Genomic DNA, 13,705 nt, shown 5'->3' on the forward strand with positions numbered 1-13,705 from the left:
GAAGAGTTCTCTTGCAGTTCCCTAATGCCAGGAACACACAACCTATCACTGAACTTCAACCCCTTCTGACCTAATAAAAAATTATGATGCTTCCTCATCCTTCATTTGTGTTATGCTCTTGCACAAAGATAAGTCTTCTCCCTGAGATTTCTTAATCACATCCACTAAGGAAGATTGGATTCAAACATGAGCAACAAACGAGTTTGACTCCCCAATCTCAAATTTCACTGATTGCCCTTCTAACCCGTGAATCCTTCCTACTTTAACTATATGAGTTAGACTACCCAAAGATTTTCTACTCAAAGAATTTTTTACCACATTAGCCTTCCCATAATGGTATAGGATAGTGCAATTGCATTCCTTTAATAGATCTATCCACCGATTACCTTAAGTTAAGATTTCTTTGCTCGAAAATGTATTTAAACCTCACAAGTCTCTCCATATAAGCAATATCACCAAATCTTCAAGGAAAAGACTACTGCAGCCACCTCTAAATAATTGGAGACTTGTACTTTGGAGTTTAGAGTTAAGTTGTGTTGAATACAATAACTATTATCGAAGTAGACAATATAGAAGAACAATTATCTAATAATAATTAACATAATCAAATTTATGATTTAAAGTTCAACTAAATAGATGTCAAATAATAAAATAGGTTCTACTTGTAATTGAGAATTATTTTTAGAAACCGTGGTTTTTTTTCTACGTTGGACATATGACATTTCTTATTTTTTGCTGAGTATTTTTATTTTGAAAATTACAAAACTATTAATTAACAAAAATAACTATTTAAAAAATGTTTTTATTATTCATGTAAACTCCTTCAATACTTTCCCTAGGAAACAGTACAATGAACATGTGATATCAAATGTATGCCATTGGTTATTTGTAGTGGGATATCTTGAGTTCTAAATCAATAATACACCGAACTAAACCAAAAAGGTCAACCAAATGAACATTTCAACCTAAAAAAAGAAAAGGGAAAAGGGAGGAACAGTGTTGTTGCGCAAGCGTCCACATTAGTTGGCTTTGAAATCTTGTGGACTCTGAAGCTCCTGAACTTCGGGTAACGATCCTAATTGGGTAAGGTTGACATAATCTGGAGGAAGATGAGCTGATAGTCCTGGAATTACCAATCCAACGAACCTGCACATCGTCATGAACCAACTCTCTTTATATTCTTTACCTCTAAAGATTGGAATAAGGAAACCTCTAATAAGCTCCCAAACTGCATTTAAGATCTTAGGTATGACCCAAAACAAAGAGAAATAATTCTTGTTTGGCTCCTCCCCTAGAACCTGTAATTCAATAACTAAAAAAATTATTTAGTTGTATAGAGAAAAATGGAACACATAACATTTGAACATTTAAGTTGGAAAAGCGAAATCATATTTCTTATTCAAATTTCATACCTGCCCATAGTACAAACTGTTGAAGTAGAGGCAAGAACCAAAGTGCTTAAAGAAGTAGTTTTTGTCAACATAAGGGATCCTAGGCACCATGTCATTGCAGTAAACATACCTCATATATCTAACTTCATACTTTTTCAACTTGTCTTTCATGAACTCCCCAAACTGCTGATCTCCTACTCTTGGCTGCCCAAATGTATAAACCCCTTCTAACTTGTCCAACAACCATTCCTCTTTATGCAATGCAAGCACTGCAACAAACAGAATGGCCAAGGCTCCTCCTAAGCTGTGCCCTGTCAATATAAATTTTGCATCCTCTTTTGCCTCCAACATTGCTTTCAGTTTCTCTCTGATTGTGTAATAAGCATAAGGATGTTGGGTGCTTTGCTTTATCTCTTTGGGCCATCCATTGTTCTTCTGCAGACCTAAAGCTTTCATGAACCCACTATGTATCTTACCCACTTTGGGTAGGCCATACCATGAGATATCCACATCTGTTATCCATTGGTTCGCATCAAATGGCTCAGTACCCCTAAATGCAACCACAATCAAGTTGGGTTCAGACTTGGTATCTTGTACTATTATAGCTCGTGTGGACCAGAGTTCTTGGTAATCTGCATGCATGCCATTATTTGGACTGTCAAAAAATGCTACCAATTCCATTGAAGCAAAAGATAAACACGATTCTAACAAAACGCTTATCCCAATACAGGGGACAAATAAAATAAAAAGTTCAATAGTAAAATGATATTTCTTATGAAGCTTATTTTTGCATGAATTTCTTTGTTTTTCCACTTAATATACAAAATATGTGACATGTATATTGATATCAAATAAAATAAAATATCATACATGTATAGGGCTAGGGTTGGCAAAACGGGCCAACCCGACTCAACCCGACCCAACCCGCGTTCAACTCGAAAAAAACGAGCCGAGCCGATTTAGGGTTGGCTCAAAAAATAAACGAGTCAGAAAACTCAACCCAACCCGACCCGAGTTGGGTTAGGGTTGGCTCAAAAAAATGAAAAAATAAAATAAAATTCCATTGATGCTATAACTTCTAATTTTTTTTCCCTAAATTATTAATTCATTCAATACAAAGACATTATACAGATAAACCATAGAAAATTTTGCATTTGGACTTGAACTTATTGGCAGTTGGCATCACATTCACACTGTTACACATACTATAAAAAAGGTCCTTAATGCACAGTTTTGGACTTATTGACAGCTGCAGGGTATTTTTGTTTGTGTCTTTGAAATTGAAATTTTAGGTTTTAGCTTTCCACTTTACCTTCATTAATTTTATATTTTTATATTTAAAAAAAAAACATAACCCGCGAGCCAATTACCCGTTTGACTTGTGGGTTGGTTCAGTTTTTTTCGAGCTGAAACGAGTTACTAACTCATTTTTCCTAACCTAACCCGGCTCATTTTAGCCGGATTACGAGCCAACCGGATCGGTTGGCTCATTTTTGCCAAGGCTATATAGGGCTATATGGAACCAATTGGTGATATTCCAACTACTGTATATGAAAGAAGTTTTTAAGGGGGCGTTTGGTTTAGGAAATTTTTTTGAAATAGTAGGAAAATGAGATAGATAGAGAAATGATTGGAAAGATAGATAAAGTGAGATAGGTAAAAAAATGTAAAAAAAAGTTGTTTGGTGGGGAAAAACTTTACTGGGAAAATTAAGTAGCTTCATGAAATCAACAGTGCATTAAAAGTCAGATAACCGGTTTTCCGAAAAATTTCACCTTCAAATTGGGTTTCTAAACAGTGCGGATATCTATGTTTCTTATAAATCCAGACAAATTGGATAGATGGGTTTTTGGTGAAAAACGTTGAAACAAACATGGTGTTTCTAAAAGTCATACTCAGAAAGATAGATATCCGCTGAAAAGCTCCCAACCAAACACCACCTAAATATGTTAGGGGTATCTTAAGAAAGTATAAGCGAGTTGCCATTCCGAAAAAAAGAAAAAAGGTAAGAGACTATTCACTAGACAAAAATCATCTAACCAAACACCACCTAAATATGTTATGGGTATCTTAAGAAAGTATAAGCGAGTTGCCATTCCGAAAAAAAGAAAAAAGGTAAGAGACTATTCACTAGACAAAAATCATCTACTTCTGTTATAATTTTTTTTTCCTGCTAAACACAATTTTATTTTAAGGGATAAATTGTATTTACAAATTTTTTGTTTATAAACTATTACAAACTACACTATATAGTATAAATAGTATATACTCAAGTAATATATATTACCCATAGTACATAGTATAGTTTGTAAACAAAATTTTTGTAAATATAACTCTGTTCTTATTTTAAATGATATATATATATATATATATATATATATATATATATATATATTCATTCGTACTATATAGGAATATTCATTCATCCCTATAATTCAAATAATTGACAGCTATTATGTTATAAAAAAAAAAATTGACAGCTATTTCGCCAGTGTCAGAAGTGTATCATAAAACAAAGAGTCAAAATTAAATTTAAAAATGTAAAAGAAAGTTGCACCCGAAAGAACTGAAAGGTATAATCAATCAGGTCGAACAACCTTTAAGCAAGAGGGAGGGGAGTTAAAGGGCAGGAGAAAACTACCTCTTAATGTTTCTTGTATTTGCTTAATTTTGTCCCCAAGTTTCTACTTAGCATACATACTTTTGTAGTATTATTTTTTCTTTAACTTTATATTATTCTTATGAAAAGAATTAGTATAGTGCATAAATCATGTGTAAATACATATATTATTTATTTGCAATAATTTATATTGATATGAGAATGGTATAAAGTCATGTGAGAAAATCTCAAATATCACAATATAAATCAATGATGATAAAAGAATACATTAAATTAAATAGTGAGAAAATAATAACTGTTGAGTGAAACAACTATTTTTTTAATTAAAAAAAACCTAACAAACCTAAGTCAATGGTGCTTCCAATTTGTTTTAGCTGATCAGAGTGATATAAATCTAAAAAATAAAATAAAAAGCAAGCTGTTTTATCATTTTACATTCGGATGAAAATATAAAAAAAAAATTGTAATATGATCACAATTTATTAACGAAACTTTCCGATTTTTTTCTCTCTTTAGTCTTTTATTAAATTATTAGCAAATATAATACCGTGGTAAGAATCAATCCGGGCAACTAATTAAAGTTCAGCATTTTTCTTACTGTAGTTTTGGTGATCATAATTCACAAAAATGACTTTGAAATCACAACTTTTTAGCAAAATCCTAGCTTTTTCAGCAAGATTGTGAAAAGAACTTTGAATTTGGGTAATGACTGTTCACAGTTACTTTAAAGAATAAAAACAGAAATAGTCCGAAACTTGAAAAAAGACACAATGTCATGGAAAAAATGTGACAAAAAAAGAAAAATAAAATGAATGATTGTGGGAGAAAAAAAAAACATGTAAAATGAGACATGCACATTTAAGAGCCTGTGCAGAGAATATGAACCATTTCCATCAAATCAAAGGTTTGGTGACAATCAAAATGTGACCAATCAATGGAAGTGGTATACCACGAAGCAATGACTTCCCGAGTCAACTTTCTCCTATTACTTAAGATTGGGATGCGGATTCCACGAAGCAATCACTTCCCGAGTCATTTTTCTCCTATTAGTTAATAGTTATTGGTAAATACTTTTCTTATCTCGTAGGAAAAAAGTTATTTTATATTGTAAAAATAAATTATAAGTGAGACCCATAGATAAGAGAAAAGAGAAAAAAAAAAAATAGTGGAACTTAACCTTTTTTTGTGGATGTAGAAAAATTATTTATTTCATGTAAAATGAGATAAACATAACCCTTACTTAATATTGGGATAAAGAAAAAACTGACATATTTTTATAATTAAATTATTAAGAATTATTTTTCTCATATTATATATTAGAAAAAATTGTCTCATATATTTTATGCAATACACACAAATACACTAAGAAGAAGAGTGAATAAAATAATTTGTGGGTCCTATTTATTTGTTGTTTGTCTATGAAATAATTTTGTCTCATGTAACATACAAAATATATTCTCCTTAAATTATTCAAATGCAACGTTTTAAAAATATTTTGTGAAAATGTCATTTTAAGATCCACGGGTGGAGTCCGTTCTTGCACGTTAAGTTTGTCACGCACCGCATGCAGTGGGTTTAAAATCTTTTATTTTAGCTGGTTTCACGGGTAGCTTGTTGGTTAGGAGCTTGCTTTTTTTTTTTTTTTGGTAAGCAGGAGCTTGCTTTTTAACCACATAGAAGTAGGTTCAAAAACTAGCACAAAAGGAGAGGAGAAACACAAAAAAATCTGTTTTTTTTTTTTTTTTTGGATACATAAAAAAATCTTTTATTTCTTACCGCAGAGAACTACCCACGTAACACGTGATAGACTCAAACATGCAATTTTTTTTTCTGAAACGTAATATTTAAATAAGAGGGATGTGAATTATACTTACAAGCATTTTTTCTTTACAATCTCTTATAATAATTTTTATGGTTATTGGATTAAAATCAAATCAATAGTTATAAAGTGATAGAGTGTGAGCCATTGATTTAATTTTGATTCAACAACTATAAAAGTGGTTGCAAGAAAAAAAATGATTGTAAATATAACCTCTTCCTTTAAATAATTTATTTAAAAATATTTATTATTTTGATTGTCGTCCTTTTTTTTTACAAATTTATTTTAACTTTGATTGTAAAAAAAAATAATTAATTAATTTCTGTATAAAATCTTTTTACTTATGAATTGTCCCATAATACAAGTATATAATAGTATAAGCAATTTAGCAGAATTTAAACCTTAAAAAGTATTTCTTTACTTTTAATTAAGGTGATTATAGTATTACAGATCCTTTAGAGTTTTAAACAACTACACCATCTTTGTTGTTAAATGATTAACAATTTCTCAGCCTAATTGTACTTTAATATTTTAGTATTAAAAATAAACAATTTTAAGAGATAAGATCCTATGCAATTATCTACCCAAAAAAAAATAAAAAATTCCTATGCAGTTTAAGAAAGAACACAGAGAATCTTAATCCCACTATAGGATCTTATCCGGAAATGGATCTTCTCATATGAAAAAAAAAATATGACATATGGTTATGTGAAAAAATCACAACCATATAAAGATAAATCAACGGTTTTGATTTCTTAACTACATATTTCAATATATATATATATTTTTTTTGAGGTTTTTCTTTTTTTACTACCATTGATCCACCTTTATATGATTATGATTTTTCACGTAATCATTCATATTTATTTTACATGAGATAGGACCCAGATCCACAGGAATTGACATGTCACGATGTATAGTAATTTATGCAACACATGTGTTTCCTGTTCTTTCTTCATGTGATGGATGCCATTTTGATAATGCTAGTTTAATTTCTGAAAAATCAACTAAGCAAAATAATATTCTAGTGATACTGAAAAGATTATTGACATATCTATACATTTTCGAATCTAAAAGAAAAACTGACAAAGGATGCTTTTTCATTACTTACCATTCCAGAAGCTGTGTAACCCCAAAAAATCCATCTGCAATCATATTATAACACCAAAAAAAAAAAACCGAATCGATCATTAAACTCAACAAAATAACAAATATTATTATGTACTCATATTATACTATAAGATCTTTCATCTAATAATTCCATTGGAAGCAAAAAATACATATATAATTATATATAGAACTTACGTCCCAATGATTTCTGACTGCATTACCAATGAATTCTTCATTCTCGTACGATAATTTGGAAGACATCATAGACAGCAATCCTTTGTACTTGACATCCTCCCGTTTAATACTCTTGTCCAAATCAACTCGTGTGTCAAGGTTGCCCACCACGGACATGAACTTCGCCGATGATCTTTTCGGAGTTATCATCTTTCCTGCACCGGATACACCACATCCCAGTCTCAAACTCGATAAAATCATTAATTTACTTGTGCATACCGTAAAGAACTACTTCAACTCAAAATTTTAAGGTGTTGGGTGAGAGTCTTTTTATTGATTTATATTATTCTCTAACACACCCCCTCAGACAAAGTTTATTGGGCTAGAAGCGTATATATTGCACAAGAGCAATTTTTTGTTTACTTTTTGTACTTTTTATTTTAATTTCATTTTAAAGTGGAAGCGGTGAGGATCGAACTTGTGATTTTGTAGTCACTCAAGCTCTGATACTATGTAAAGAACCACTTCAACCCAAAATCTTAAAGTGTTGGATGATAACCTTTTTAATGATTTATATTATTTTCTGATAGATACTTCGTACAAGAAAAGACTATCAAAATGATAGTGATGATATGGATCACTAAAAGAGAGAGAGAGAAGGCAAAAGAAATGATTGAATGAACCTTTTAAAATGTTCAGCAAGAGCCCAATTAACCCTCCATTACTTGATAGACGATTGAGCCACAACTCCAACATGTCCCCTACCCTTTTCATTGAGTTTCTTGAGATAAGGAAGACAATCTGCGCCACAACAGAGATGAAGAGGAGCCATCTTTGCCCAAATTCTCTTTTCTCGAGTCCTTCTGGGCACTGAATGAATCTTCTGTTGTTTAAGTTAGACAAAAACAGGAGGCGCCCTAGATCCACAAGACTTGCTTCTTCTGGCTTCAGCAACAAGTAATTGCCACCTAATGGTTCTTCCCATGCCATAACTTGACGAAATGGCTTTGCAAAGGGAAAAAGCAAGAGGATGATACCTTTAAATTATAGTTTCAACATCTCAGACAGAACCTTATATTGCAAGTATGCCCTTAATTGATAATCCGTGGTAGCTACGTACTGCTATCAATAATAGTCCTTTTCTGTGGGTCTTACCTGGTCAATACATGTTTATTGACTGGCAAATACTTTTTTTATATTGTAAGAAAATAGTTATCTAAGTAGAAATAAAATTATCAGTGAGATTTATAGATATGAGGAGAGAAAAAAAAGAGTGGTGGGATAAACTTTTTTTTTATGTGTAGAAAAATTGTTTCTGTAAAATATGTTTGGTATAGGTTTTCATTTGAGTTTGATGGAGAGAAATATGAGTAGGTATTGAAAAAGATCATGTTTGGTTCAAGTTTTGAAAAAAAAAAGAAAAGATCACCTAAATAGGAAGCCTAGGCAATTAGATTTGTGTTATTTTTTTTGCTCAAACTAACTATTCACAAATACCACTTTGGATGTGGTATTTTAGAATAGATGGGGAAGTAGTCTTTAATGAAACTAAGTTATTGATGTTGGACTCTCATTTTTAAGTAGTGGTTTGTTTAAAAAATATTGATAATAGGGGGTGTTTTGCTCACTTCAACTAATTTTTCATCAATATTTTACATTCAATTAAATATAGACTTTACAAATTTACATAAATTTTTTTAGTAATATTTCGGTGAACCAAACATCTTTTTTTAAACTATTCCATCAAACTCACTTTCCTATCATTTCTCCATTAATTATGTTTCCCCTGTAAAAAAAATATCCTCTATCAAATGCTTCCCTAATATAAAATGAAATAAATATAATCCTTATTAATAAGTTGAACATAATGGGAAAAAGGATACACGAAATGTGCATACTTTTACCAGTCTAATAGTCGTGTATAACGTGGTTTTTATCGTCAGTCCAAAACTAGATGCTGAGTCATTATGGCAGTGGTTAGGACCAGTCTTTTCTCCAAAAACTAGATGTTGGTTTTTAGCTTCTTGGTTTTTTTTGCAAGTTTTTAATTTGCCATCTGTATCTGATTTTGTGAGTAATATGAAGTTGCGTGTCTACCCTGCTTCCTTCCCGTTCAAGGTTCCCATTTACTTGCAATGTCAGGTGAGTTTTTATTTAGGAAATAAAAAAATTTGTACGCAAGATGTTCACATTGAGTCAGAGGTTGGGATTATAAAAAAATTTCTTGTGACTTTACTTCAAGAATTGGAAAAAAAAGTATAAGATTCAAAATTCTAAATTTCTGACTTTGCGCGTAATCACATATCTTACTTGCAAGGTATGTCTAATCATACATTATTATTATTAAGGGTTTTATAATTCTTAGAGGAGAATTGAAATCTCATGTTGTAGAGATAAAAAGCATGTGGGATTCATGTGTTAGAAAAAATTATATGTAAGACCCATATTAGCACGAAAATCAAAAGATGTGTAAGAAAATTGTAATTCTCATGTTAAATGAGAATTATAAAACCCTGTTATTAATTATACATTATCTACAGAGTGGATGTGTTGTGTTATTTTCCCTTATGTGAAACTTGCCACTTTCTAGGAAGTCCCTTATAAATTACGGCCCGTTTGGATGAATAAAGCAGAAGTCAAAAGTCAAATATTTTTTTCAAAAATTAAATATTTTTATAAAAATATAAATAACTTTAACTTTTATAAAAAATACTTCTAAAATAAAGAAGAGATAAAAGTTGCTTTTTTTATAAGCCCAAACAAAGATGCTCATGGTAAATAAGAAGAGCAAGAAGAGTGGTAGGAAGGATGAAGTTGGAAATGTGCTTGTCCCATGTGGGGGAGAGAAATTTTTACTTTGACTTTGTTATATAAATTGTGTGAACTAAACTAATTCAACATGAAGAAAGTTATATTTAAGAAAAAATTCTTTAATTATTTATAAATATTTTTATTATCATTAGATCGAAATTAAATTAACAACTCTTCATATTATTTTGTAACCGTTAATTTGATTTCGATCTAATTATAAAAAATGTTAATGTAAGAGGTTATAAGGAAACAAAAATATTATAAATATAACCTCTCTTATCAAACATTATTATTTTATGTAAACTGCCTTATATATAAATTCGTGTTATACCATTATTTTCTTTTCAAATAATAACCCGTTAATTATTAATTAATTTAGTTTGCATAACTTATGTAAAAAAAATGCAAATCTCTCTCCAATCTCCATATTCACAGTTTTGGACTCGCAATGTGTAATATTTTTCCTTTCTATCATTCGAAGAGAGCCCAGGTAAAAGTACTATGGGCTTTTTTCTAGGATTTCATGTATTTACTATTCAGTCTAGATCCACTTGGTTGCTTGCTATCTACGATTATAGGCAGATTTGAATTTAACATCAGTCATATTTATTTTCAAATAATAAATAAAAAAATCCGTCATTTAATGAATAATACTAGATGGGCTAAAAACCATGCTGATTTATACTACACCTGACCTCTTGAGGGAGGGCTTCACCTCTTTTCAGTCTTAACTTTTAATTCAAAATAAACGTAATCAGTAAATAATTTACATAATTGTTGATGATGTTTTGTAGTTTGCATGAGATGTCATGTCATGCGCTGAAAATTAAAGCAATGTAAAAAGATATATTGATGTACACTTATTGAATTAATTGGGCACAAGTTTTTTTTTTAGAATTAATCAAATCCTAATTATCTCTTTGAGGCTAGTTGACTTTTCCAATATCCCTACAAGCTTTGACTCTTTGAGCTGGCTATAAAACTAATCCAGAGTGCGAGACAGGTTAAGGATGAATATATGTAAACCTCTCCCAAAGGTGGCATGTGGAGATTGAACCGAGGTCTTTTTTTTCACTTACTAATCTCCCTTGCTACCAACTGAGCTACTACCATCTGGTCACGACATAATTTAATGAAAGAAGGAACAATCTTGTAATCGGTCATTTTCAGCCTATAAAGCAACACCCTCTATTATATATAATGATAAACTAGTTGTGAATAAATCATAGTAAAAGCAGACCTCTTCTGATGTAATGCGGAAACGTAATATTCTTGAGCAAATAACGAAATTTAGTTTAAAGTGAGTGTAATGTCTAGAAGGAAAAGTCATAAGTTCAATACATTCTTGAAGTTACTACATGACCTAGACTTATACCACACAAGATATAATGCCCAACCCATAAATGGCTCAAGAGGCCCAATAACCAAGACTTAAAGACTAAGAAAAAGTGTTTATCCCGTATTGATGTCATCCTGCAAGTGTGCAACTATGATAACAACAACTCAGAATTCTACAGCTATCTTAATAATCAACAGTTAAGGGACAGACACATGGTTCCACCTAAGAGGCATAACCTACAAATAAGCATCTTGCAAATGGTATAGCCTGCAAAAGCTATTTCAGCCCACCAATATAGTTAAATGTTGTCATACTAAGGTTGCATAAGCACGATAACCAATTACTATATAACAGAGGCTTGAAACCCATGTATGATTATATGATCCATCTTTACTAAAGCTCATTGTCACATATTGACTTGAGTGTTACAATGCCTTGTAGGCATCCTCCACTCCTCCCTCCCCCCTTCCCCCAACATTTTTCCCATCTAAACAAAATCATCTAGCACCATACTTTCCATCCCACTGAAGTATCCTGTAAAGATAACTTTCAACAACATCTATTCCATTAAAGACCCTGATTGTTATTGGACCAAGCTCAACCATGTATGGTCTAACCCTATATCCATTGAACTGAGCAGTACACCATCTAAAAAAGCTTTCCATACTGCTAGTGACATAATTTTTTACATATTTTATTTTCAAATTATTGCATAAGTTGTAGTATAACTTGGATTAGGTTTTCAGCTCATTCAAAATATTGAATGCATTTGTTCTTAATAGGCACTATGGTTGTTCTTTATTGATATCTTCTTTTCCTATTAACCTTTTAATTATGACTTGTTATGAGCTACTATTTTTAGAGTAGTTTAGTTGATATTGGGTATAAGTTATTTCTCATCTTTGTATGTAATGTAGGATGACTTAAAAATCACAACCCTTAATAGGGTTTCTCTATGGGAGATTGAACCATTTGGTTCTGCTTCCACTGCCAACAACTTGATGGCAACTAGTTTGAAGAGGACCAAGATTGGACTGCCTTCAACAAAGATAGAATTATTATTCCCAAGCAGTCTCATAAAAAGTTGTCATTTACTTTTGAGTTGTCCTACCTCATACACCATTAATGAGTTGTTATGTGTTTTTCTGAATAATATGGAATTGGGACATCATACTTTAAGATATCACTATAGGACTTATGAGGTCCATATTTTTTTATGCTAATACTACTTTTGATGGTATAAATGCTTAGAGTCACCAGTTATTTGAATTAAGGAAGTTGTATCCATGTTCAAATTGTCTCGGAAGTTGGAGTTGCTACAAAATGTTCAAATTGATATCTTTTAGGTGCTCAAGAAAAGAGAGATACTATTGAGTCGTGGAGCTCGACTTTCTCTCAGTTTGCCTTGCAGAAACGTTAGCAAATAAAGGAAACAAAATTAAAATAGAAACAAGAGAATAGTAGAGAACACACCAATCGTTTATTGGGGAAAACATCTTTAATGTGAAAAGTAAAAATCACAGGACCTAGCCCGAAAAACTCCCCCGATAAATAATGAGATTGTAGAATTCTCTCCGATTTAGAAACCAGAGGATGGACCAAGAATGACTTACAAATAATGTTTCTCTCGCACAAAAGCGAATCTTTTTATACGGAATAAGGATCCTACACTGCAGATTGTCTTCTTTTCTTCTTCAGTGATGGCGCTGGATATCTTCTTTAGAGGGTTTCTTCTCTGACTTTCGCTTTCTTTTTTGTCTCTCTCTCTCTCTCTCTATCTCTCTCTCTCTCTCTCTCTCTCTCTCTCTCTCTCTCTCTCTCTCTCTCTCTTCATAACAACAACATTTGTAAAAAATCTTTTTTATACAAGAGATTAGGGCAACACATCACTTGGGCTTGGTCCATCATTTGTCACTAACCCAACAAATCTTCCCCCGCCTAAAAGGGAGGATATCCGAGCTCCCCCTATCCGAGTTAGCTAGCAAAGGTAGTCAACCTGACACCTTCATAACAATCTTCAAATTTTCTTGTTGGAACGGTCTTGGTCATCATGTCCGACTAATTCAAATTGTTATGGACTTTGTCGAGCTACAAGTGTTTTTCTTCTATGACATTTGAGGTCTAATGATACCACACATCTATATGCTTTATATGTGCGTGAAACGTTGAATTCTTCGCTATGATTATAGTACTTTGGTTATTATACCTTAGCACATACTTCTTACTATGGCCAAGCTCTTGTAAAAAGTTCTACATCCATACAACCTCCTTAAAAGACTCAAGTGCGACAATGTATTTGGCCTTGGTAAGGGCATCAAATTTGACGTGAACCATCGAACTCACTCAAATTAACCAGGTTTAAAAAAATTTGTAGTAAAGAGGACAACCAGAATCATCTCTTAAGGAATTCGTGAGAGACTAAATCGCTCAAGTAAAATAGA

At 31.8% G+C, this 13,705-nt stretch overlaps 1 protein-coding gene across 2 annotated transcripts; it reads right to left on the reverse strand.

The window, feature by feature from the left end:
- Window positions 1–841: 841 nt before the first annotated feature.
- Window positions 842–8,112, reverse strand: LOC133290620 (triacylglycerol lipase OBL1-like). 2 transcript variants are annotated; one of them, XM_061488735.1, is made up of 5 exons: window positions 7,798–8,112; window positions 7,136–7,329; window positions 6,942–6,975; window positions 1,413–2,023; window positions 842–1,298 (listed from the first exon to the last, which is right to left on the reverse strand). In XM_061488735.1, the coding sequence occupies exons 1-5, from the start codon at window positions 8,102–8,104 to the stop codon at window positions 1,020–1,022; spliced, it is 1,425 nt and encodes a 474-aa protein (XP_061344719.1). In that variant the 5' UTR covers window positions 8,105–8,112; the 3' UTR covers window positions 842–1,019. The 2 variants fall into 2 exon arrangements, with proteins under 2 accessions (XP_061344719.1, XP_061344720.1); XM_061488736.1 differs by having other exon boundaries at window positions 1,185–1,312.
- Window positions 8,113–13,705: the final 5,593 nt, after the last annotated feature.

Source organism: Gastrolobium bilobum, unplaced genomic scaffold (assembly GCF_033153095.1).
Source record: "Gastrolobium bilobum isolate Gb01-03AN ecotype WA unplaced genomic scaffold, APGP_CSIRO_Gbil_v1 utg36469, whole genome shotgun sequence".
Lineage (NCBI taxonomy): Eukaryota > Viridiplantae > Streptophyta > Magnoliopsida > Fabales > Fabaceae > Gastrolobium > Gastrolobium bilobum.

What these genes read in the sequence shown, in the direction of transcription:
- LOC133290620 (XM_061488735.1), bottom strand. Translation starts at nt 8,104, where the DNA reads ATGGCATGGGAAGAACCATTAGGTGGCAATTACTTGTTGCTGAAGCCA. An exon ending in CTTGCTGAACATTTTAAAAG is followed by an intron (nt 7,330 to 7,797) that starts GTTCATTCAATC and finishes TATCCGGTGCAG; the next exon opens with GAAAGATGATAACTCCGAAA. An exon ending in CAGTCAGAAATCATTGGGAC is followed by an intron (nt 6,976 to 7,135) that starts GTAAGTTCTATA and finishes ATATGATTGCAG; the next exon opens with ATGGATTTTTTGGGGTTACA.